We start from the raw sequence: 27,825 nt of genomic DNA on the forward strand, positions 1-27,825 counted from the left end.
CAAATAAGGTCCATTCTAATCAGAAAAGGGCTAAGATATTTTCATTATATTACTCTGCGTACTTCCTGCAGCACTTGACCATAGTGGGGAGATTTTAACCTTATAGTAAGACCCCTGCTTTTAATCCACTCACTAAGTTTCTAAGATGTTCCTAAACCACACAGTCTTCTTAACTCAAAAATTCAAATGGTTTCATTCAAAAAGGAATTTAGCTCAAATTTGCTGCTTTCAGGTTCATGAGCCAATACTGCAAATCTGCTTTTACTGACATGGTTACATAGTCTGTTTACTTTTGTCTTTATAGTTCCACCAAAGATCTCCAACATCTCCTCGGATGTCACTGTGAATGAGGGCAGCAATGTGACCCTGGTCTGCATGGCCAATGGCCGTCCTGAACCTGTTATCACCTGGAGACACCTTACACCAACTGGTAAGCAAGCCTTCAGGCTCTAAGACTCCGTAAGCTATTTAGAATATCCTCATGCTTTTGAGATTCCATTGTATCAGAAAGGCAAGTATGTGTATTATTATTAAAACACTATTAAAATGGATACATAGGACTTGTTTAGGGTCCTCTCTGGTCTTGTGTTTAGCTCTATAAAGTCTACAACCTTAGGTAAAAAAAATATGTAGTCCTATAGTGTATATAAAATATATATTTTTTAGTTCTATGTTTTATATATATTTAGTTCTATAACTTATAGATAAGATATAGTTCATTTTCTTTTTTTTTTTTTTTTTTTTTTGGCTTTTTGCTATTTCTTGGGCCGCTCCCGTGGCATATGGAGGTTCCCAGGCTAGGGGTCGAATTGGAGCTGTAGCCACCGGCCTATGCCAGGGCCATAGCAACACGGGATCCGAGCCGCATCTGCAACCTACACCACAGCTCACGGCAACGCCGGATCGTTAACCCACTGAGCAAGGGCAGGGACCCAACCCGCAACCTCATGGTTCCTAGTCGGATTCGTTAACCACTGCGCCACAATGGGAACTCCATGATATAGTTCATTTTCAGTGGAACACTCCCTCAGGGCAACAAATATAAAATCATTAAATACATTAGGTGACTTAATATTATGACTAAAATATATGCCAGGTTGGTGTACGAGTGTCTTGAGGCAATATTTTTTTGTGAATTAAATTTCCATAGCTCTGTGTGTGTGTGTGTGTGTGTGTGTGTGTTTTGCCTTGCTTTTAAATATAGTTTCCAATTATGTAGCACCTTGTGAAGAAATCTTTCAGAAATAATGCAAAATTATTTGTGACTTTTAATATCCTGTCCCTAACATCTGGCTCTGTGGAGGATCACCAGGCATGGACAATGCTGCATGAGCTCATTATGGATCCCCAGCTATTGATGCTAAATCAATAAAAGTCAGAAAATAATTTCTCAGAATTATCTCCCACATCTTTCCCTCCTTTTTCTCACCACCATCACTATAACTGGGTTCTGAGATCCTGCTGCCTTTTGAGCTTCATTTAAATATTTTCCCAAATTATTTAGGATTAACTACATGCATCCTCTTTAACCCCACAGATTATATTTCCTTATATGCAAAACCATGCCTTTGCAAATGACACAGTATTTGTAGAATGGGGCCTGCTGTTTAGTTTTTCCAGAAAAAGGAGTTATGGATCTATTATTCATATAAAATGTCATTGATTTTGGTAGATAGCCCCCAACATTTAATTGATTTGTATCTGATATCCTTGAAAAGGTTTCTCATATAAATATCTAGAGATTTAGATTATAATATATTAATTGTGAAATGAATACCATAATTTGTTGTGCAAAACTAGGCATACAATGGAAACAACCCTGAATATTTCTGAAAGGCCAGGGAAGTGTTAGGTTATAGTATCTTTAAATAACTTTGTATTTTGTGGTGTGAGAATATGAGCCCCCATTTTCATATTAGTCCTAAAATTAATTCATCAGATGAAGTTTGGACCAACATATGGACTGTCCTTTATTTAGGCAGCTATTCTTATTAAAGGTTTCTATTTCTTAAGAAAATGTCACTCAAAACCCATTCTAATTGCTAATCACACAATTTGTTGTTTATTGATGATATATAAAAACAGTAAATGAGGCATTTATTTGGGAGATCAACCTCATACTCAATATCCTCTCTTTCCCATTTTAAATCTCACCTGGGGGGGGGATCATATGAAGGATTATCTGAAGTATGAACCTCTAGTTATCACATACCTTTCCCTTGGATTAAATTAAAATTCCAGGGCACATTCTACTTGAATGGAGTTATATTAACCCCCAATCCCATGCCACCTAGACCTGTCCCATGTAGAATTGCTTTAACTGAATGACGATTTGGTATCAAAGCTTGGGGCACATATTTAAGGATGTTATAAAAGATATCCTCTAAAATCATTGCATTTTCTGCATGTTGTCTTTGAGAGGTTAACTGTATTACATGGTTTCCTCTGAAAGGACCTTTTGAGGAGGTTCCTCATTGTTTTCAGTATTGCTCCTGTACTTTTTCTAAGCAATGGTTTGTTTTTTTAAATCAACCAAATGAATTTTTACAAATAGTCATGAGTCCTTCGTCATAATGTCTATTGCCAAACTGATAGCCAAATCTGTAAAAGGAGAGAGGCAATCATGTATCAATTACATGTTAATGAAATGAATTTTAACTATATGGGATTTTATGGCATCAAATCCATATACAGACACATTTTTGCTTTCATCTTGTTTTCTTACCATTATATTCATATTGCCTTACCTTTTCTAACTAATTTAAATGTTTATGTAAGTATATTATTTGTAATCTGTTAAATTTTTGTGGAATAAGTGGTAAGTAAAAGAAGGGAAGAAAGACAGTAGGTTGATTATATTCTAGTTATAATCAAGGAATGAACTACAGTAATAAAAAATACTCTATTCCTTTGGTACACCATTGACTAGTAGAGTTTTTCTTTTTTTCCAGGGAAAAATGCTATTGGTGACCTGAATCTAAGCACATATTCTTTTTTATCCCCTCAGTTCAGAAAAATAATGAGATCAGACCTGAGTTCCAAGGCCTTCCCAGGCTTGTTCTAGGAGTTTAAGATCTTCATGGCTAACTCTAATAAACTTTTCATGATAGTAAACATATGATTTAACCCTCAGTGACTTGGTGATTCATGATGTTTCAAGTCGTTAAAAGACCAAAGGTCAAGCCAGATCTTCTAGAATAAAGAAAGCATTTACATATACTCAGAGAACCCTAAAGACTTCAAAATCAACTAGAGAAATTGATGTACATGCAGAGATTCACAGTAGTTAGGCCAGAGATCAGAAAACTATAGTCCCTGGGCCAAGTTCAACCTGCCTCACTCTTTCACTACCTCCAAACTAAGAGTAATTTTTAAAGGAGTTAATAGCCAGAAAAAAAAAAAATCAAAAGAAGAATTCTGTTCTTTAACATGCAAAAAAATATGGTATTCTAATTTCAGTGCATATAAGTAAAGTTTCAATAAGATACACCATGCTTATTCATATACATGTTGTCTGTGGGTGTTTATATATATGTAAATAACATATATATGTATATATAAAATACACACACACACACATATATATAACCAAAAATCTAAAATATTTTCTATCTGGTCCTTACAGAATATTTACAGACTCCTGCTCAAAACTATGGCTTGGGGCACAGGGCAACGATTTTCTGCACTCATCTGTGACTCCACAGGGCTTTGGGGATAGCCCCCATCAAGTTCCTAATGATATCTCCAAGGAAAGGACTTTATTCTCCTATAATCTATCTTGGCCTTCTCTATAGGTCAAATTCTTTTCTGGCACATGCAAAACTAACTCCCTGCTGCATTCACAGACTCCAATTCTCCCTACAACAGATATTAATTCCCAAGCCTACTCTTTTATCTCTTTCACATCTGACCTAAATAACCACCTGATCATAATCACATTCCTGGTGACAGGAGAGAGAATTTACCTTCACTGTTCTATACAGAAAAGTAGGAGCTTTTTTTTGGGGGGGGGTGTTTTCCTTTTCATGATTTGGAAACAGAGGGTGATCCTCTTCAACCTATAAAGCAAAGCCTTTCATGGTAACACCCAAAGAAGAGACTCTGCTTCCTCTGTGACAGAAAAGCTACCTGCAACCCGTGGCCATGCAAGCAAAAACCCCCAGCTAGCTTTGTTCAATTATTAATTGTGCCTTCAACAGTACAGAGTGTGACTGCCTTGCAGAGGAAATGTACCTGTAATTAGCTGGACCCCACAGGGACTTTGAGCCCTGAAAAGGGGAAGGTTTCATGCAGGGTTCACAAGTACCTGATTACCTGTCATTGATGACACAAAGCATGGGGGGAGGAAAGGAGATGCAAAGTATATTTGTATGAAAAGAAGAATATTTATTATCTCATCATTCAGTCCTTTTAAAAAAATTTGGTTGGGTCATTTTATTTCTCTTTCTTTTGACATCTGAAATTTCTTTTTCAAGTATACTGCAAGTATTATTAAAGAGGGAAATTAGAAGAATAGTACATTTTTTAAATATACAAAATCAAAACATATACCCAACATAGATGGAGGAAAAGAGATGGATCTATCTGATGGTTGCCTTCCTTATATTTCTGATTTCTTAATTTTTCTCTCTTCTTCAGTTATTCTGTATAGTTAAAATGATGTGTCACATATGAGGTTGTTAAATGTGACCTATTTTCCCTCTTAATTAAGTTAGACTTTCATAATCCTGTAACTCCCAGAGGGCAATTGCACCGTAACATGTATTTTCTATGGAGTGTTTGATCTTCGTTCTGTGAGCAATGCTGCTCCCATCTTCATTTAACTTTGTTTCTAAATCTTTCTTCTCACATTCCGGAGGAAGTCCCTTTCCCAAATGTGCCTCATGTGCTGTTAGGATTGTTCATGGTTACAGAATTTCTGTGCATTTTATTTTTACAAAGGTTTTCGTAACCTCACTAGCTTCTATACCTGAAACCCTCAAAAGGCACACTGAGAACCTAGACCCGTAGGCTGAGGACAACTTAGCAGGTACCATACAGTTTGCATGTCCAAGCCAGAAACTTGCTTTGACATCAATAACCATGTATAGAAATCTCATGTAAAAAATATATTCTATTTAAAAAGTGAACACGCTAATTAAAAAAGATACATGCACCCCAGTGTTCATAGCAACATTATTTACAATTGCCAAGATATGAAAGCAACCTAAGTGTCCATCAACGGATGAATGGATAAAGATGATTGGTATATATATCCAGTGGTATATTACTCAGCCATAAAAAAGAATGACATTTTACCACGTGCAAGAATATGGATGGACTTGGAGAGTATTGTGCTAAGTCAAATAAGTCAGATATCAAAAGACAAATATTGTATGATATCACTTATACATCACATTAATGGATATAACACAAAAAAAACAGACTCATAGAGAACTAACTGGTGATTTCTAGTGGGGAGAGGAAAGGAAGGAGGGACAATACAGGGGTAGGGAATTAAGAGGTACAAGTTATTATGTAGCTTTACAGGAATATACTGTACAAAACAGAGAATATAGCCAATATTTTATAATAACTATAAATGGAGTATAACCTTTGAAAATTATGACTCACTATGTAGTATACCTGTAACTTATATTTTGTATCAACTGTACTTCAATTAAAAAAGAAACATTTTCTATTTTTATGGGGTGGATAGGAAAACATTGTTCTGGGAAGAACTAGGAAGACTCTGAAGAGTGTGAAATCCCCTTTCTCATTGGAGGTTAGCTTTTGCTCGCTTGGTCAGACATTCTCTTTTAATTCATTTCCAAGTTTGAATCCTTATCTGATGATACTCTTAAACTCCATTAATGTTAATAGCACCATCTATCTTACTTCTAATTTTATAATTTACCTAATTATTAATATGTGCAGCCTAGACTCTGTCCTCATAGGTTTGGGAGAAACACATAATGTTAAACTAAACCCCCTTTTTTAAGTTGAATTCCAGAGCACATGTTGCAGGTAGCTATTACATGCTCCTTTCAGCTAGCATGCTAGAATTAGTATGACTTCACATTTTACACAGAGGATATGTGATCTATAGTTGAAGTTTCAGGAAATTGTTTCTATGGGGTTTTGTCGTGTGGACCTTCCAGAAGGTTCTATAAGTCAATCTTTGGTAGTGGAAGAATCAAACCTGTGTACTTTTCAGGTTAAAGGGTCTTGACTATTTAATGATCATTCAAAGAAAAATAATGGTTCAACCTCTTCTATTTATTGCTTGTATTTATTTCTTGTGGTTTTTGTCTTTTAATATTTTCCCTTTACAAAGAAGAGAAAAATTAAGAAAAATCTTGCTACATTTTCTTTTCATTATCTTACTTATATGTTGGGTTTAAAATGTATGTTTTGTCAATACAGAATTATATTCAAATTACTCTTGACTACAATTTGTTCTTCTGGCAAGAAGTATTTATAGAATGCTCACTCTGTAAAAGAACAAAATGAAGAGCAAGACAGACATGGTTCCTGCCCAAATGGAACTTATAGTTCGACAACAAGTAGAGTATTAAACTAATAATTGCATGAATAACCCCTTAATTAGATTTATACAGTATAAGAGAAAATCATAGCATTCAATAAGATAGAACAGGACCATATAGCAAAATCTGCAAGGCCAGCAAAGCTCCCCTGAGAGGGGCTTATGCTAAGACTTCAAGGATGAATAGAACCGGGCTAAGAAAATAAGGGAGGAAAGAATATCCTGGGCAGAGAAAGAGCATATATAATAATGCATTTCAAAATCCAGACCAGCACCTTTATGTGAAAACTATGATGTTAATGTGTTAATGTTTAGTTATGATATTCTTTTCTTTTTTCTTTTCTTCTCTCTCTCTTTTTTTTAATGTTCCCCACCCCATGGCATATGAAAGTTCCCAGGCCGGGGGTCAAATCTGAGCCACAGCTATAACCTATGCCACAGCTGCAGCAACGCTGGATCCTTTAACCCCCTGCGCTGGGCAGTGCAACCTGAGCTGCTGGAGATGAATTCATAATCCACTGCAGCACAGTGGGAATTCCTGCTTTTCTTGTAATGTTTAAATCCCTTTCTTCAGCACATATTATTTATATTCATTTTCTAATATTCCTAGTTTCCCTTTTCAAAGAGCAGAAAAATAAGGAAAAATCTTGCTATACTTTCTTTTTAGAAACTTGCTTGCATATTGATTTTATTTTTTGAATTATTATTATTAAAATTACAGTTGATTTACAATATTTCATCGAGTTCTGTTGTACAACAAAGCTACCCAATCACACACATTTCCCTGTGCTGTACTTCTGCAATGTAGTATATACCAGTGTATATACTTTCCTGGTATAGCAGGTATAGACAGTTATTTTTATGTGTGAATATCTTAAACTTAGGTCAGGAACATATTCTTTTCCCATGTATATAACTCCACAGTAGCTTAACCAAGTAAGTACAAGCTCTTTTTCAATAACCTTATCATTAAAACAAATGGGTTTTTTGGAAAATGAAGATTACAAGATTTAACTACATGATTACTGGCCTGAAAACCTTAAGAATCCTTAAGAGACTCACAATAGCTGGCACTGACAACTTTTAAACCATGGGGGTATTTCCACAGCCAGATGTGCTAGCCATTCTGATGAGTGCTGTACATGCACCGTTGTACCACCAGCAATTCGTTCTCACCCCAGTGCCCTTGCACCACCAGCACCCTCGTCATCAGAAGCCCAGAATACGCTTCCTGAAGAGAAATGACATCGTAGATGTGTCCTCGGAGGACTAGCTTGGACTCGAGTGCTCTAACACATTTTGGAAATTTGAGTTTTGTGGGGAGGGGGGCAATAGCTTAATCATAAACTTTGCACATGACCTAGTAGAACAGAAATAGAATCCACATCTCTCAGCATCTCATGACGTCAAATATTTTTGCCATTATTCCAAATAGTCTGTATTTTCTAATTTTAAAATAGGTCTAAAAATAAAATCTTTGCCAAAGGTTATCGTGAGAATTAAAAGAGAACGTGTAGGCAGAGTCCTGAGCACAGGGTTAGTTATTATTAATATTCTTATTTTTAATATCTATTTTAACTCTTTTCCATACTATAGTGATAGTTTGGGGGAGACAAATAATTTGATTATAAACAATCTCCATGCTGTCTTTATCCATTCCAACACAGCAATGAGGGAGATTTTTTTTTTAATGGCTTCTTTAAGGTCAATTTTAATATTTTACATCTTATAATGATATTGCATCACATCTCAACACACTCACAGCATCTTATTAAGGAGAGATTTTTCTAGTGTGGCTTTTTCATGCATCCATTCTTCTTGTAGAGGACAGTTTCTCAGAGTGTAGCTATGTAACAGCTAATACTTTGTTAACTATAACTGTGGAGAACCTGTAGATTACAAATCACAATGCTTACTATTTTTTAAACAAAATTAATATTTCAGGCAATTATAGTACTATGACACTAAAAAAACAATGACCTGCAATGTTCAGGAGTGAGCCACTGAACAGAGGGGCTATGCAACAAAAACAAAATTAAAAAGAAGACAGTAAATTATAGTTTCATGGAGAAGCATATTAAAAAGAACAGAGGGTAATGAAACAGTTGAAATGGACAGATATTAACACAATAAAATTGTGAGATGAGTGCAGGTTAATTTACCTGGGAGCCAAGCAAACCACAATAGAAAAGGAGACAAGAGGACTCACTATGTATTTGATGTGGTTTGTGTACACAAGAAAAAGTCACAGATGGGTTGTGTAACTTTTGTGGACCTTCCACAATGAATTTTGCAATCTTGACTGTGGATGTCAGGTAGGGTCAGTCCTAAATTCCCTCATAAGATATCAGAGTAGGGCCTTGCTAAGAGGGACAAGCCTAGGTCCCATGAATAAAGGCATTCTCCCAGGGTGATTGAGAGCAAATGAGATAAAGGACCAGTTCAAATAGATGCTCAGGGAGATAAAAATTGTCTAAGCCGGAAACCTGAGACTCATCTGGGCATCTTTCTGTTCCTTTTCCCTGGCAATGATTCATTTGACACATAGTTTTGATTCTACATTTTTCATAGCTACCAATCTCCTCTCCCCATTGTCATTGTCAGGATGTAGGCAGACCAATCTGATGTAGGCAGAATTGACTGTTTGGACAATTTGTCCAATTTTCCATTTGGACCTCTTGTTGCTAGATATTTACCTCTACTACAGAAATACTATTTCTAAATTTTAAAATGGTTGAGTTAATTTTCCTGCTTAATCTCCCATTGCCTTCGGGATAAAGTTCAAACTAAGCTAACTTTCCTATCCCTAAACCCCTAATCACTGAGCTTTACAGAGTAGGTAGATTATACTACTTATGTATCAAGAATATGTCTTGTCTACTTGTTTGGGGCCTTCACACATCCTGTTTCTCTTCTTGAAACATGATTTCTCACCTCACCTGTATCATCATTTTGCCACTATAACTTCTTGCAAGACCTTCAAGATGACACTCCCTGTAGGAAGCCATATAATCACAAAAATAAAATTGCATTTTAATTATGTGCTATCTCTAGATTATAAGAGTCATAAAAATGCAGAAACCATGTCCTACTTATATGTATATTTTTAGCACATTGCCTGGCATATTATAAGTACTCAATCACTTGATCAATTGAGTTATTCAATTAAGGGCTTTATAAAAATAGTACTGTGGGAAATAACATCATGAAGTATAAACTAAATACACATTGACAAGCAATTAAAGCATATTGTGAATAGAAAGCAAACTGCAAATGATACAGTAGAATTATATAACTAAGGCTGTCCAACTAATAGTTTCACGAATCTCTTACTGAGAAGATTTTGAAAATTTCAGGAAAATTCTGTCTAGAGCCTGTTTACATCTATTTCTTCTTTGTTGGCCTGTTATGCTGATTTTCTTCCTTTGAACTCTCATCATTATCCACTGGGCTACAGAAAATGCTCTGAAATCCTCATTTTCCTGCATCAGATCCTTTGATAGTCTCTTTATCACTAACTTTTTATTAAAAAAAATTGTTCATCTCAGCAGTTATTACATTCAATAATTGTCTTAGGTGTTATCTTGAAAGCAAACACCTACATGTTCTTAGTCCCATTATATTGCCAGCACAGAGTAAGTGTTCAGTAAAAATTTATTGAATGAGTGAATTAATTACTTATTCTAGATAAGCGTCAGACTCTGTTAGAACCTGCTTAAAGTTTAGACTTTAAAAAAACAGAATCTTCATAAAATAAAGTGTTGTTTTACCATATCATATATATCAAATATAAAGGACCTTGTCTTTCTGCAAAACAATAAAATGTCTACTATAGGTTTCTGTATCTGGGGAAAAAAAGGTTGTTTTTTTTGTTTTGTTTTGTTTTGTTTTGTTTTTTAATATAGGGTAACAAAGCTCTCAGCATTATCACACCAATGAATTAGTGTTATAATGGAGACTGGGGGTTGGGTGGCAACAGTTCAGGCTTGCCCTGGTTTGGTAGTAGAGAACAGTTCATAGGTTGAGTCGGCTTCAAAGAGGAACCTCCACTTCAGTGCTGTAAGTTTTATAGTGAATCACAGGAGGTGATTCACTATAAACCATCCCTTCTGGCTATATCTACATATGCCTTAATTTTCATCTCCACTATTAGATAACCAACTGTATTTCCATAACTGGCCAATCATCAGAATTACCTAGAAGCAAAAGGTTTTGTTTGCTTGTTCGTTTTAGTACTGATTCCCTGGCTCACCCCACACTTAAATATTCTCTTTTGGTGAATTCTAGGATTCTGTGAGTAAATCCCCAAGTGAATCAGGTGGCCAACCGCATGAGCATAATGATGACTGTGTAAGCACAAGAAAGCAAAAAGTTCTAAAGGAGTGGTTCTCCAACTTGATTGTGCTGGAAAAGTATCTGAAGAATCTTGCAAATGCAAGATCTGATCCAGTGGGTCTGCGATAGGGCCTGAAATTCTGCCTTTCTAACAAACAGTCAGGTAATGTTGGCTCTGCTAGTCTATGGACCACATTTTCATCGTCATTCTAGACTGACATCAAAATAGATTGGGAGATACTGGGATGTTATAACTAGCCTAGCACAGAGGAACACCTGGGGAAACCCCACAGTGTATATGAAATTCACCAAATATCATTAGTGTTTTATATATTAACTTCTCTGTTCAACTCTAGAGATTCAGAGATGATTTAGAGAATAGTAAAAACATTTTGGTTTTGAGAAATAGGATTGATTCTTGCCTACAAGATTGTATCATGACCAATAAGATTGGCATCACCTTGGAGCTTTATAGAAAGGCAAAATATTGGGCCCCACTCCAGACCCACTGAATCAGAATCTGCATTTTGTCATTATCCCCATGTGGTTTGTATACATGTTAACTTTATAAAACCCTGGACTACAGGTGAATGTCTTTGTACACAGAGAAAGCTGTTTATTCCTTCTTATTTGAAGTCTAGAAATTAAAGAACTTTTCCCACTTTCTTACCAACTAGTAATCCTAAACTTCATCTCCACCTGTAATCCCTCCAAAGATAGCCCTACCAAGAAAACAAAAATAAAAATTTCAAAAGGTGTAGGGATGGGTTGGGGTTACAATACCAGGCCATTGAAAATCACTTGGAAAGGAGAACCACCTGGTGCCTTATCTACTCCATCAGATGCTGCTGCTAAATATTACAGGAAAATTTTAGCCTAGTGCATGAAGAAATACTCTCTGTATGACAGTAGCCACTTTTCTCATCATCTTTTGTAATTGCTTTATCTACAAAATGTATACAATAATATGTGCCCTGCCTGCCTCATGCTGTTGCTTTAAGGAATCAAATGAGATAATGAATATGAAAGCAGTTTAAAAAGTGTAAAGTTCTCTACAACTGTAAGGGATTAAGAGGAAGAGTGACTCAGTAGGAAGAATGCAGAATTTAGAGTCAGAAAGCGTGGGTTCAAGTCTCTGAGCTCCACCATTTACCTAGCAGGGGTTTGGGGTAAGTCCTTTAAGCGCTCTACTTTTCATCTGTAAAATATAAATAATATAATACCTGCCCACCTACCAGGATTCCTGTGTTGTCTCAAGTGAGATAGCGTACATAAAAGTGATTTATTAATGATCAAGCATTATTCAAGGGCTGCTTGCTGTTTCTATTATCTTAGACTCTGTGAAGCAAAATATAGACTTAAATTACATTTCGGTTTAGATGGTAGGACGAACTGACTATAACACTATGAAGCACTCTATCTGACCAAAGTTAGTAATGAAACCAGAGCAGTGCTTCCAGAGTGAGGTACCCAAACCAGCAGCATTAGCATCACCCCAGAACTTGTTAGAGATGGAAATTATCAGACCCCAAGCCAGACCTACATGAATCAGAAACTCTGAGAGTGGGAGTTCCTGCTGCGGCTCAGGGGTTAATGAATCCCACTAGGAACCATGAGGTTTCGGGTTGGATCCCTGGCCTTGCTCAGTGGGTTAAGGATCCGGCATTGCTGTGAGCTATGGTGTAGGTTGCAGATGCAGCCTGGATCCCGTGTTGCTGTGGCTCTGGCATAGGCCAACAGCTACAGCTCTGATTCAATCCCTAGCCTGGGAACCTCCATATGCCATGGGTGCAGCCCTAAAAAGATGAAAGAAAGAAAAGGCAAAAAGACAAAAAAAAAAAAAAAAGAAAAGAAAAGAAAGAAAGAAAGAAAAGAAAAAAGAAATTCTGAGAGTGGGATCCAAGGATTTGTTGTTTAATGTCTGCCATATGTTTCTGATGTGAATAAACTTGTAGAAGCCCTGCACTGTTTTTGCCAAGCATGAGTAGAGGAAGAGTTGAGATTCTATGTAATAATAAAATCAATAGGAAACATTGTGATGACCATGTGTGTGTCTCTGTGTGTGTTTAAAGCTATTTGATGTATAAATGCACTATTACATTTCTATGGTTAGTATTTCTGCCACTTTAGATGAAGAGGTTTAGAAGTAATGACTGCACAAAAATTCCCACTTTGTCTTTTTCCATTTACAGTCTAATGATATTTGAGGCTAACATATCACTCTGATGTACAAGCATGTCTGAAATCCTCATCCTTCTCTAGACATACGTGCTCATTTTCAGGTCTCCCAGCACACTATTTTAATTCTAATAAAATAGAAAAACTTCAAATGGTAACTCAAATAGGGTCACACTTTCCACAAAAAGCATGCCAAAGAAGTTACCCCATTGTCACTTAAGAAACATTTGTCAGAAACAGACTCCTTCCCCCCCAAAAAAAGTCTTGCAGTTTCCTTTATATGTCATCACCTTCATTTTATGCATCAAATTAGATATTTTTCTCAACTTGCTCAACAGTTCAAAAGCCCAGAAGGCTCTGTGAGGTCACATGATTGTTAAATTGTGACTTTGTCTGCTGTTGACTAAAGTGTTAAAATCTGATGAGGGGAAAAAGAAAAGGAAGAAAAAAAAACTTTAATAATTCAGTTGGCAAATATCAATGCAAATCAGATCTAATTCTTCAAGGTATTCTAGTAATAAAAACGGAAATGTCAGTCTTTGAATGACATCAGTCTTTTTTTTAATTTTTTTTTTTTTTTTTGGCCTGGTCACTGAGGCTTTATGCTGTTTTGGCTGTGGAAGGACAGATCCAGATCAGGGAATGAGGGATTCGAAAGGCAGATGGGAAAATAGTTACAGAAAGTTAGTCTTCGTGGGGCAATCCAAGATACATTGTTTTTTTTAAAAATGCTCACCAGCCCAAAAATAATAAATCTAGTCATGAGAAAATTACTTTAAATTGCAACAAATTACACATTTCAAAATTTCACCTTAGAACAAAAGGCGATCCAAGTATATAACATGTGATATAGAGGGCTTGGCTGCCCTCAAGCTTGTGTCATTTGTTATGGACATAGACTGGGCAGTTCTTTGGGTAACTCTGGAATTCAGACAGTTTACTATAGGGGCCATCTGGGAGAAGATGGGTGGATTCCTTGCTTCTTGAAGAGAGAAGAGGGCAACATCTTTTATTTTCACAGAAAGTGATTAATTGTGATGACTATGCCTGTTCTACCCGTAATGACTTCTTATAGCCCATTTATTTAAAATAAAGTAAGCTGCTTATTTGTTTTTTAACTTCCATTTTAGTATATTATTCAGCTTGGACTACCATAACAAAATACCATAGACTGGGGGCCTAAATCAACAGATATTTATTTTCTCACACTTCTGGAGAAAAGAAGTCCAGGCCAGGGTGCAACATGGTTAGATTCTGGTGAGAGCCCTCTTCCTAGCTTGTGGACAGCTGGCATCTCTCTGTGTGGTCACCAGACCTCTTTTTGCTATGTGTGCAATAGAGAGAGAGGGAGCAAACAAACTCTCTGGCGTACCTTCCTATAAGGGCGCTAACCCCACCAGAAGGGCCCCACCCTTGTGACCTTATCTAAAACTAATTACCTCCCAAAGACCCCATCTCCAATTTTTTTTTTTTTTTGTCACATTCTGGTTTAGGCCTTCAGCACATGAATTTTCAGGGCAACTTAATTCAGTCCATAGAATATAGTGTCTGATCTCAGGATGGGACTTGGACTTCTGGCTCATCCGTCTTTCTTTGAGTTCCCAGGTCACAGACTTGCAATGGCTCTATTCTCACATTTCTTTAAGGCTGCTGTTAAATCCGATCTTAAACACAAGATATGCAGCCATAAGCCAGAGACCAAATGGGAATGACAATAGCATGTGGTTGCTTGCTCTCTTCTCTGAGTCCAAATGTCTTAACAGTAGAGGAAACCCCATTATGTCTTTCCCATAGAGCCAAAGGACCAGTAGGATACCCAAAACATGTCCCATTCATTTATTCCTCCAACACACCCAGCTTAGGCTGAAAGGAAAATTTGTGTTATCTATGTCTATAAGTAGCTATAACTTTCTGGCCTTGGCATATTTCTTACTGATTGTTGCTAGAAGAAGGAATTTCCCAGAGACCGTTAAGCCCTCTAAGGTATCCACAGCAGCCTGATGCAGAGTGGATCGGACTCTGGGTGATAAGAGTAGATCAGGGGCTCTGCTGAAGCTAGAGTGCACTGTTGCCAAGCCTTTACAAATGTATGTGAATCTTCACTCAAGTAAGGAGGTGTCTGGCAGCAGCAGTAACCCATAATTTTATTCTGTCTTGCTGTGTAAAGGTAGATTGATGACTGGAGGAGATATATCATGACCAGCCCGTAAGCACCTCATCTTGCTTCTGACCTGATCATGCAGAGTCTCCTTGTGGGTATAGGCATGAAGTTGTTTGAGCAGATCTAGGCAATTACTCTTTAAAAATCTCAGCTGCCTAAGGTGGTACTTTTCTGGGTTAAACAGATTCTCGGTATCCACTGAAACACCAAGATAAAGAGCTGATTCTCTTTCTGTGGTGCTTCTGTCTTAAATGAGAGTTCCATGAGATTTAGACAAACAAAAATGATAATTTAGGTCTTTTCTCACCACATGTACCATTTCTACTACTATTATTGTGACTACTACTGCCAACATTAAGAACAACCTCACTAGTTTTGACTACTACTGTTACTGATGAAATGACTACCCCATACCAGTCGTAGCCAAGGTATTCAGCATTTGTAATTGCTAACCTTTGTAGGAGATGCTGACCAGTCATCCGTAAATAATTCTATGAACTTCAGAACCTATTCTACCCAAGCCCAGGGCTCTGTTGGCAATAACTTATGAATTAAGAACTGAATCTGAGGAGTTCCCATTGTGGCTCAGTGGTAGCAAACCCGACTAGAATCCATGAGGATGTGGGTTCAATCCCTGGCCTCACTCAGTGGGTTAAGGATCTGCAGATCCCTTGTTGGCTCAGATCCCTCATTGCTGTGGCTGTGGCGTAGGCTGGCAGCTATAGCTCCGATTCAACTCCTAGCCTAGGAACCTCCATATGATGCAAGTGTGGCCCTAAAAAGACAAAAATAAATAAATAAATAAATAAATAAGGAAGAACTGGACCTGAGACCATTGTCAAGGGGCATTCCTGGCTTTGATCAGGAGCAGAGAAAAAAATACTAGATATTAATAGAGTCTCTAAATGAATTATTCTCCCAGTTAGCTTTTCATAAGAAACCAAACATGTATCAAGTGATACAAAAATTTTATATATTTACATTATCAATATTATATCCATTTCTCATACATACATATGTGCATTTATACACACACACATGATTTGCTTATGTTACTTGCATGAATTTGATATTATTGGACCTTTTAGGTTTTTAAAAAATAAATATTCCCATACCTTGTGGTTTCTAAGTTTACATCAGTAAGAAACTAAGGTACAAAGCTGCATTCCTGAGACTCAGTTGTAGTCACAAATCACACAATTTCCCTTTGTAATGTTTGCCAAACTGTCTTCATATCTGCACCATTGAAATATGTCTGTGTATTAGTTTTCTAGGGCGGCCACAGAAAATTACCACAAGCATAGTGGCGTCATTCTCTCACTGTTCAGAAGTCTAAAATCAAGGTGCCATCAGGGCCACACTCCCTCTGAAGGGTCTAGAGAAGGATCCTTCCTTGCCTGCTCCAGGAGCCAAGGCTGCTCCTGGCATTCCTTAGCTGTAGCAGCAGAGCTCCAGTCTCTGCCTGTGTCCTCATATGGCCTTTCTTGTGTGTCTTTGTATCTGGGTATCTTAACCCCCCTTTTGTTTTCTCTTATAGGGAAACCAGTTCTTGGATTTAGGTTCCACCCTAAATCCAGGATGATCTCATCTCAAGATCCTTAAGTTAAATACCTCTGCAAAGATCCTCTTCCCAAATTAGGGCACACTCACTGGTTCTGGGAGTTAGGACTTGAACATATCTTTTTGGCAGCTATCATTCAACCCACTACAATCTGCGTTGCAGATTAAAAAAGAAAAAGAAAAGAAAAATGATGAAATTCGAGTGGTACAGGCTTAAATGACTTTGAAGGGCAAAGTATGGGAATGTCCCGTTAGCCTAATACAACTTAAATGTAGTTAGACCTTGCCTTTATTATCAAGTAATTTGAAGAGATTTTAAATATTATACAATTCTCTTGAGTTTACCTATGAAGAAAAAGGCCATTATAGAAAAACATAAAGGAACTATGCATTGCTGTGAAGTGGATAAAATCAGAAAGTAGGATAACCTGGGTTTGGGTTTTAAAATGATTTACTAACTGTATGATTGTGGCAAAATAACTTCCTTCAGCCATGTGATGACCTACAAAATGTGGCGATAATATGACTTTCACATTATTACTGTGGATATTAAAGAGATAGTGTTCATAAGGGACTTCCCACAGTACTTGACCTGTTAAGCTCTTAATAAAGATGGTTGCTATTATTGTTGTTCCATTACAATTTCTAGTGGAAAAAAAAATGTGGTTTGTGTGCAAATGCACCAATTCACAAGTGTCCATGCCTGTATGAAGAACCAAGAAAAACAACCTGGCTAATACTGACACATTTTCATCTTTCCTTTGCCCAGTGCTTTAGCTAAAGAAGACTTTTTCTATGTTTTACCTGGGCTTGAACACAGTGAAATGACAGATCTAGTTCCTTGAAACATTGCCTCTAATGGATCTGTCAGGTGTCCTATTTAAACCCTAATGGTTTTGCAAATAGCAAGAATTATGAAACACTCAAATTTGAGGTAAAAAAAAGAAATACGCAGCATAATTCAGAGGCACGCAGCCAATGTGAGTTTAGGGGAAAAGGTTAGCTGAAAGCATGTTTGTCTACAGCTGAGAAACAGAAGCCCCATCTGGCTGAACCTGTGTAAACGTCCATCCCATCTGAACATTTTGTCCACAACAGCTGTAACCTCCACTTCCCCCTTGGCTAGTGTCTCTCTCACAACCTTAGTGCTTCCCCTTGTTCTATGGGTGCACTGGGATGTATTTTCCAAGGTTGGGCTTTCCTATTTTGCTAGCAATGCCCAGAGGGATGTAGGATGCATGGTGCAGCCAGGCAGGCAGCCAAACCTGAACAGTCAAAAGACCTGTCAGATGGCATCCAAAGCCTCTTTCAGCATTACTTCCTGCCTCCTCGTTTCTCCTTCCTAATCTCTTCTTGTGTTTTCCACAGTCTGACACCAGGAAAATATTCTCTGTCGTTTCTTTCCTTGTTTTATGTTCTAACTCCAGATTGTTCTAATCTTTAAGATAAAGATTTAAGAAATAGAAGTCTAAGCTACTCCCATTTAGGGGTCAGAAGGCTTAGTAGGCCACATGTGGTGCCGTGGACAATTATCCACTTTGCCCCTTTCTTGTTGATTTTGACCCCCTCTTGGTGAAATATTAGTAGAGATTCTGTATGAACCTGCTTCCTTCAATTTTAATGAGCTTTGGTCATTTTCACTTCAGGGTTACTCTAGCCATCCTATATGGAAAGAGGCTATTGCTTCCAAAATCTTCAAAGCCAAAGAGAAATGGTAGAGAAAGAAAACGTTGTGATTAATGAGTTATTGTTTGGGGGAATGTGGTGGACAGAATAATACTGCCTGCCATATCTATATTCTGATCTCCAGAACCTGTGACTGTGTTATCCTACTTGGCGAAAGGAACTTTGCAGATGTAATTAAGCTGCAGTTTTGAGGTGGCGAGACTTTCCTAGATTTTCTGCAGACCCAGTATAATTACAAAGGTCTTTATTAGAGGGGAGAAGGAGGGTCAGAGTGAGCAAGATGTGATGACAAAAGCAGGGGTCATAGAGAGAGAGCTTTTGAGATGTTTCACTGCTGGCATGAAGACAGAGAAGGGGGCCACTAGCCAAGGAATGCAGGTGGCTTCTAGAAGCTAGAAAAGCCCGTCCTAAAGTTTCCAGGAGGGACATAGCTCTGCTGACACTTTGATTTTAAGCCAAGTGGGACCCACTTGGTACTTCTTACCTCTAGAACTGGCTTATTGTTTTAAGGCCCTAAATCTGTGGCAATTTGTTATAGCAGTAATAGGACACTAATGCATGGAGTGACCTCTTAGAGCTGTTCATAATCAGACATACAGTTATATAAAATTGGCTTGAGCTTTTCTGGAGATAAAAAAATGCTAAAAATATGTCTTACAGAGTTACTTGTTTTAGCATACTGAGAAATGGAGGTGCTCTGATCCATGATATCATTACATGTTTTATTACTGGTTACTAATATTTGAAAAACTATTTATAATAAAATGTAATGCAAATATGCCAATGGCAAGTTCTTCTTTTCCTTTTTCTTTTTTCTTTCTTCTTTTTATGATCTGCAAAGCACTTTAGAAACTTGCACTGCCTCGAGGTAATCATTGTGAACATCAATTATCATTGTACCATTGAAGCATGGATGCACCCGCTCGTGGTAACATTTCCACATGATGAACACTAGATAAACCATTCCTTATTATGATGTAGAGCCTAGACTATGTCTGTTAAACTACATCTTTGGGAATACTACATAACTGTTTTAGAATTAAAATACTGATTTCAGGTATTTGCCTTGAAATTTCCTAGAGAGAGATAGGAAGAAGATAGGATGATATAGGATGAGAGGTAGAAGGAAGTTTCATGGTTACTGGCAGTTACCTCCACTAGGATAGGGGTTATATAATCGTTGTTTTGTTTTAGTTTCTCTTGGTGATTATGTGGGATGGCCTTGATTTCTTACTTTAGGAATCTGCTATTCAGATACAATATCCTTCTTCCCAACACTTGATAAAATGTAAATTACTTGAAGGAAGAGCCAAAAGCTTCTTTCCTCACTCCCCTTCTCCATATGTGATAACTAACTATACTTTGTAGAATAGAACTATACTTTATAGAATAGAACCAGGTTCACATCAAGCCCCCAATGAGCAAATAAGTAAATGTTGAATGTTTTAAATAACAGTGAGTAACACTGGTGCTGCATTCTGAGTACAAGGTGCTCTCCACCCCTGCCTCATTTGACCCCCGACGTTGGATGAGCTGGGCATTGACACTTGAGGAGGCATAGTGCTGGTGCATAAAGACTCCAGAGTTGCACCTGGGTGTAATCCTGGCTTCATCACCTGGAGGTTGCAGAGGAAATTCACTTAACCTTCTCAAGCCTCAGTTTCCTTATCTGCAAAAAAAGAAAAAGAAAAAATTCCTATCTCTTTGGGTTATTGCGAAGATTGAATGAGGTGGCACCCACAATGCCATCTAATATGGGGCCTGGCACTTACTAAGGCGTCTATGAATCATAGGTTTCTGGTATTCTCAGTGGGCGGACAAGGAAAATGAAAACCAGAAACAGAAAATGACTTAGCCACAGTCCCTAATAACAGAATGGAAAATCTGGCTCACATACCACTCTCTCTTTCTTCTATACTGTGTAAATATCTGAGAGTTCAGAACCATTATTTAATCGCTCTTCATTTTCTCTTCTGTCTCTGCACAGTGTGTATGCTAGCATGAGTGCACATACACACACACACACCCCTCCATCACTGCCTGGCTTCGCTTGCTGGGGAGAAGCACTGGGGAACTCCACATGTCCCTGTCAGGAACCTGCTAATGGCAGATGACAGCTGTGCGATGACAGTAGCTGTGTACTTAGGGGCCAGACCCCTGCAGAGAGAAGCAGTTTCACATCCAGCCCTAAAAATGTCCTCAGGTCTGCCTCCTTACTGGGTGAGCCTGTGGTTGTCTCCCTGCCCACCAACCACTGTGCTCATGCAGTGGTTGGTTTATGTGCCCTTTTAAAACATCTAACTCAGGGAAATCAGAAAAGCCCCTCCCCAGAAGTGGTTTACCAAATCAGTCCTGGGCTTGGAAGGAGGCAGAGCTGCCCTCGGTTCCCAGGGCTTAAAGATAGAGATCAGTATCTTGTCAAATGAAAGGCAGCCTTGAGGATTTGAATTACTTTTCTTATCCTTCTTTTGCCTCAAGCTCATCCTGCAAAAGCAGGCTCTCTAATTTATGATATGATGGGGCCCACACATTGGGATAAGCACAGCATATTAGCTCTGCAGGAGCTGCCAGAAAGGACAGTAGCTATGTTGCGATTTAGGTTTTGAGGAGAAAAGTATTTGACAAATGGTCCATTTCCCTGGGGATGAGAAAGCAGCAGATCTGGGCTAGCAAGAGAAGAGGAAGATAAAGACAAGGAGAACTCAAGACTGATACTCAATTTTCCGAAATCTCTCTTTACATGGAGTGAAAAGAGATGGTTCAAGTTGCAAATCCTGCTGCCTGTTACCCGGAAGATTCCTGTCACCAAGTACACAGCCTAACAGTTCTCTGAGCAGGGGCTGTTCTCAAAGCTTCATCATCATTGCCCACACTCCAATTCTGGCCTCATTTTTCAGGGGATTTGTTTTGTATTTGCAATGTTAACACTCTGAGCAAGGAAAAGATGCCAGCCCTTTGAGCAGCAGCAACACAGCTTGGTAATTGGTTTTTAAACGCTTTTTTGCTTTAAATTGATACCATGGGTCTTTCGTTCTTCCTCCCTGGAGGAATTTCAATCTTTTATTTTTTGAAGGGTGACTTTTTCTTGTCCTGTGATAATTAAGGAACAAACTTGCAATTTCTGGCTAAGGAAAGACTCTAACAGGAGATACACATTATCCTACCAGAAGACTCCTAGAGAGGACCCAGAACTGGGAGATGGGAGAAGTGGGTTTTAGTTCTGACTGCCCCTGACTCTCTCTTTGAACTTAGACAGACCATTCTTCCTCTCAAAGCATCTCTTTTCTTATAAATAAATTGAGAAGATAGCCTAGAGCTGGTTTCTCAGACTTTGACACACATAGCAGTTGCCTGGGAGATCTTACCTACTAAAATACAGATTCTGACTCAGCATGTCTGGGGTAAGGCCTGGGATGGTTCATCTAGTTTCCAGGTGAAGACCATGGTGCTGATCTGTGGACCCTATTTCTTTCTTTCTTTCTTTCTTTCTTTCTTTCTTTCTTTCTTTCTTTCTTTCTTTCTTCCTTCCTTCCTTCCTTCCTTCCTTCCTTCCTTCTTTCCTTTCTTTCTTTCTTTCTTTCTTTCTTTCTTTCTTTCTTTCTTTCTTTCTTTCTTTCCTCTCCTTTCCTTTTCTTTCCTTTCCTTTCCTTTCCTTTCCTTTCCTTTGCTTTCCTTTCCTTTCCTTTCCTTTCCTTTCTGTCTTTTTGGGGCTGCACCTGTAGCATATGAAGGTTCCCAGGCTAGGGGTTGAATTGAAGCAGTAGCCACTGGCCTATACCACAGCCGCAGCTCAACACTAGATCCTTAACCCACTGAGCAAGGCCAGGGATTGAACCTGCATCCTCATGGATACTAGTCAGGCTTATTAACTGCTGCACCGCAACAGGAATTTCTGTGGATCCTATTTTGAGCAGCAAAACTCAAGACTGTTGTTTCTCCAGGTGTTGTCTGTCATCCACCCAAAGTCCTGCTAGGGTTCCTTCCAATCCACTTTCTGAATCCAGTGTCTTACCATTCTTGCTGTTAAACAATATTTCAATCCCACCATCTCTCTGCTATACTACTTCAGTAGTCTCAGTTTCTACTTTCTACCACTTCTATTCTCCACCTAGCATCAGAGTACCCCTTTAAAAACATAAATTGATTATATCACTCTCCCAATCCCGATTAAAACTCTCCAATGACTTCCACAATTTCTTGGAATTAGATCCAGTGATCATTATAGTCCTATGTGATTTAGCCTTTCTCTACTTTATCACCCCCATCTCCTACCATTTTTATTCACATACTAACTCTACACTAGTGGTCCTCAACTAGGAGTGGTCGGCACCCCCCAACCCAGGGAACACTTGACCATAGCTGTAGACACTTTTGGTTGTCACAACTGAGTGTGTATAACCAGAATCTAGAGGGTAAAGACCAGGGATGCTACTAAAATCCTACAATGCACAGGAAAGCCCCACAAACAAAGAATTATTTAGCTCAAAATATCAGTAGTTCTACTGTTGAGAAACCCTGTCCTAGCCACACTAACCTGCTTTATGTTACTCAAGATCACCAAGCTTTTGGAGTTCCTGCTGTGATGCAGTTGGATCTGTTGTGTCTTTGCAGCACCAGGACTCAAGTTCAATCCCGTCCCAACATAGTGGGTTAAAGGATCCTGTATAGTTGCAGCTGTAGCACAGGTCACAGTTGCAGTGTGGATCTGATCCCTAGCCCAGGAACTCCATATGCCATGGGGCAAACAAACAAAATATTGCCAAGCTTCTTTTTCTTTTTCTTTCTTTCTTTCTTTTTTTTTTTTTTTTTTTTTGTCTTTTTGCCTTTTCTAGGGCCGCACCCTGGAGGTTCCCAGGGTAGGGGTCTAATCAGAGCTGCAGCTGCCAGTCTTCACCAGAGCCATAGCAACGCGGGATCTAAGCCACGTCTGCAACCTACACCACAGCTTACGGCAACGCCAGATCCTTAACCCACTGAGCGAGGCCATGGATCGAACCCGAAACCTCATGGTTCCTAGTCGGGTTCATTAGCCACGGAGCCACGACGGGAACTCCTTTTTTTTTTTTTTTTTCCCCCTCAAGCTTCTTTCTGCTTCAGGATCTTTGCACTTGATCCACATCCTGTGCCTCAGGCTCATTACACACATATTAATGCATGCAGATATGCTTCTTTTTATCATTAAGGCCTCAGTTCCAATACAGCATTGTAAGGGAAGCTGTTCTGATCATCTTAGCTCAACTAGCACATACTCTCTGCTACAATTTTGCCATGGTGCTATTTTATCTTTTTGTAGCATTGTCACTGTTTGAAAGCTTAATATTTGCTTATTTATGAGATTTTAAAATCTGTAGCCCCACAGTAGAGTATAAGTCCCATGATGATGTCCAACTTGTTCACTGCTGTATCCTCAGTGATGCTGTTGTAACCTAGAAGGGTGCCCTGGGCATGTTTACTGCTCAAAATAAAAGTTGAATTAATTAGGAAATGAATGAACGCACAACTGAATCTACTTGGTTATATGTTTTTTAAGATGTGGAATTCTAAGCCTCACTTCAAACTCACCGAAACACAATCTCTCTGGTATGAGGTCCAGGAATCTACATTTTAACAAGCTTTCCTTGTGATTTCTCTGCACACTGTGTGAGTTTCAACAGGCTAGATAACAAATAACTAACTCCTATGACTCACAGGGAGGTGCTCATTGCCAACCTGGATGGGGGATCTTGCCAGTAGGTCTATTTCTCTTCTGTCCTGCTGGGAATCCTGTCTTTAGTTTTATCTCTGTAGGTGGGAGATGGTGAGGACAATCTGGAGCATGACTCTGACTAGGAATCCAGTCCACCCTTACCTTGAGGTTGAATTGACCTGGTTTATGTTTTCTTAAAAATTTAAGGGAGTCTAAGGGGAGATGAGGAAATGACCTTTCCTGAGAAAATTGTAATAAAGTGAGAAATGAATAAAGGATAAGCAAAAACTATATGAATTTAGCCTTGAAATAATGAGTTTCATGAGAACTTTTCTGGATTTTTTTTTTTTTTTTTTTTTTTTTTTTGCCCACAGCCATACCAGTAGCTGTGAGATCACAGTCAAACAAAAGCTTGTGAATGATTTTACACACAAGTCTAATGAGCCATCTATTTCTCATCTTGAATTTACATCATTGTTTTTTAATGTCAGGGAAAGACTTTGCATTTATCCCTGTTATATGCAATCTTAGTAGATTTGTTTTATCACTGAAATATTATAATGAGGCAATAGTTTCTAAATTCCTGTTACAAAAGTCTAAGCAAAACATCAATTCCCTGAAGAGTTTGTTTGAAATAAAAGGTTGATGGGGGGTTATTTGCATGTCACTCCAGAATATATCAACCTTTGGATACTATTCTACCATCTAACTATATCATATCATGTAATGAATTTCAAAGTGTGATTGTTATTATCACTGTTGTTCTGTGGTTTAGTATTTTAATCTGTACATGGTTATAATCAGTAAATTTGATATTCTTTCCTAGGTTCCTCAATTTGACATCAGCCCTTTAATTAATTTTTTGGGGGAAAAGTTTTCAATCAGTTAAGAATTCATTACCATAATCCAGACCACATATTTCATGTTGCTTATGAAATACATTCTAACAAATGCTTTGCTTAAATTCTAATATTCAACACTACTCCTTTAACACTACTCCTTTAACCAGATGTTTAGCAGTCATAATCAATGGAACTCAGGTATTCATTAAATCCAGAGTTTTGATTGTTAATATATTGTGTCTCAGGCTAAGCTTTGTCTGATGATTATTCATATGTCTCCAGAGAAAATTATTGATGCTCCCTAGAGACATAAAATATACTGGTTTCCCCAATAGCTCCTAATAAATGCTGATTAATTTTATAGGAAAATTTGATCTTGGGGATAAGTCATTGGTGATCAACAGTGACATTTATTACTTTTATCAGTTTGGCATTGAATGACTCTTCTGCCCCACTACTAACATGTGAAGTCAAGTGAACTAAAACATATACCCTCCTATTTTATTACTTTCTCCCCACCTCTGTAAACCTAGTTACAACATTAATAATTAAATAGGTGATTAGGGAAAAAAAAGTCTGAATCTGTTTCTGAAACTAACTACTTTCTATAGTTCCTTTAACTTACTAGCAACAAAATCATAAAATCAGTAATTCAGGAGTTTGGTATTTTTTAATCAGAGTTTAGTATTTTTTAGTCAGTAGTATGAAGCAATTATCACCATCATCATCAACCATTTCCTGAGTGGCCTCTATTGTGTGTCAAGCAGTCGACTAGGTTGTGTATACTATGGAGAGGAAGGATACTAAATTAAACAAAAGGAACTCAGGCCCCTTGTCTGAGATAAACACTAATCTCAAAAGTCCACAGGCACTTTTGGGTGAGGATATAACAAAGCTCTGGAAGAGGCAAGCTATTGATCATGTGTACCCTTAATTATCTCGCTATTGACGGGTATGATGGTGGCACCATGTAGGAAATGGATGGCCCTGGTGCAGGATAGTCTCTTCCCTTATGTTAACAAAATTATAGAAAAGTCCTTTAATGAATTCTATGTGGGAAAAGTTGACAAGCTTACATTAGCAAGACCAACAATTGTAGTTACACAAGTACAAGGAGACATCTGGGAATGCTTTACATAAAATTTTATTTACACCTGTCTCTGGAAAAATGGGCATTATGCCATGCCCGAATAGTGACTTTCTCACTTAGACCTGTTTCACAGTTGCCACATCTGTTTCAGGGAGGGAAGAGAGGAAAGACATTCTCTAGTTCATTATCACCCCAGCATCTCCATACAAATGGCTGCTATTAACCACATCCCATTCAGTATAGAAGGCAAAGGTTTAATAGTTAAACTGGAGGGCAGTTCCCTTCAGGATCACAAATTAAAGCTAAATGAAGAGTGGGGTCACTTCTGGCCAAAGTTCATTCTACATTCTAGTATATAAAACCAGCCTCTCAAAAAGAGGATTAAATGTTAGTGACTCTATGTTGACTTAATTTCTCTTATTTATACAAATCCCAAGGCATTCTACTACCAATACATAGGGATTACTAACTCTGTGCTGAAAGGAAACTGCCTTTTAGCAATTAATGTGGCCCCTCTAAAGATTACTCAACAGCACAACACATCAGTTAAAGATAAGAACTAAGACACTACTAAGAAAAAGTAAGCCTTATGAAAGGGGCCGAGGATCCTAACACTTTTATAATTAAATAATTGTATAACTGATATGACCCACTTCCCAAGTTGGGTTATCAAATAAAGTTGCATCTTGGGAGGATGGTGGTTGTTTTGATCATAATGACTAGAGCTTCCTTCTTGCCTGTAATGAGACTATACTTTTCTCCTCTTTAGAGTCACTCCTGACAAGTCCCCAGATTCATGAAATTCTACCCTGTTTCCTTCCTCTTGTCCTGAAGCTGATTGGTTTTTTGTTTGTCTCTGAATATGCCACCAATAAGGACAGGAGATCTGGGGAGCCGAAGCTACTTTGACATACAGGAAGTCACTCTCCTGATTGTTATTGTCACTGCTGCCATGCTTGGTTACCAGTGGTCATTTCCAAAGGCCAGGTTCATATTACAGGGATGGGGGAAAAAACAGTAAAGTTCATTTGGCCAGCCTCTACCATATGGAAACGATGGGACTTGAACTAATAATAACTTTTAGACTCTCAAAACAGAACTTAAACCTGGAACATAAACTCTGCATTTTTTTCTAAGAGTTTGCACTCATGTGACCTATCAACACCATTCTTTTCAAGTGTAACATGCCTTTGCTGAGATAAATCAACATTCTGGTTTTCATTTATACATTTGTCAGGAATAAAAATATTGCATAACAAAAGGATGGGAGGAACGTGATCATTTTATATTTTAGAAGATACCTCACTTTCTACATTAATTTTTTTAAAATACCTCCTGTCCAAAAGTGTCACAATTTTCAGGGCTAAAGGTAAAAAAATGTACATTAATCTTCATAATGAAAAATAAAATCTGCTCCTTTAAGAACACAGGGGACATGAAAATAAAAAATCAAATTAGCATGAAGTGCTATGAAAATAAAAAATCAAATTAGCATGAAGTGTCATGACTGAGAAAATTTTTGAGACAAGTTTTTAGAAAATTTTGAAAGAGCAATAGGTGAATTTAGTGTATATAATCATTTATTTTTTTAATCTTTTTAGGGCCACACCCTAAAAATGTTAATAAGATTATCTGAGCCTTGTAATATAGTTAGAAATTTGGAGAAATTGATTCTCTTGTGGAATATTAAATCCCTTACATCTCCTAGATGTACCACAGATCAGAAGAATTCATGACCATAGGTAACACAGCAATTGGAAT

The 27,825-nt window shown here is 37.9% G+C and overlaps 1 protein-coding gene across 6 annotated transcripts in view; it reads left to right on the forward strand.

Annotated features, from left to right (window-relative positions):
• Positions 1-27,825, forward strand: part of LSAMP (limbic system-associated membrane protein) — a 628,666-nt gene that overhangs the window by 409,887 nt on the left and 190,954 nt on the right. For all 6 annotated transcript variants that reach the window (XM_021068415.1, XM_021068414.1, XM_021068416.1 and 3 more), the window contains 1 exon segment: positions 305-430. In XM_021068415.1, coding sequence (XP_020924074.1) covers positions 305-430 — 126 coding nt within the window.

Source organism: Sus scrofa, chromosome 13 (assembly GCF_000003025.6).
Source record: "Sus scrofa isolate TJ Tabasco breed Duroc chromosome 13, Sscrofa11.1, whole genome shotgun sequence".
Lineage (NCBI taxonomy): Eukaryota > Metazoa > Chordata > Mammalia > Artiodactyla > Suidae > Sus > Sus scrofa.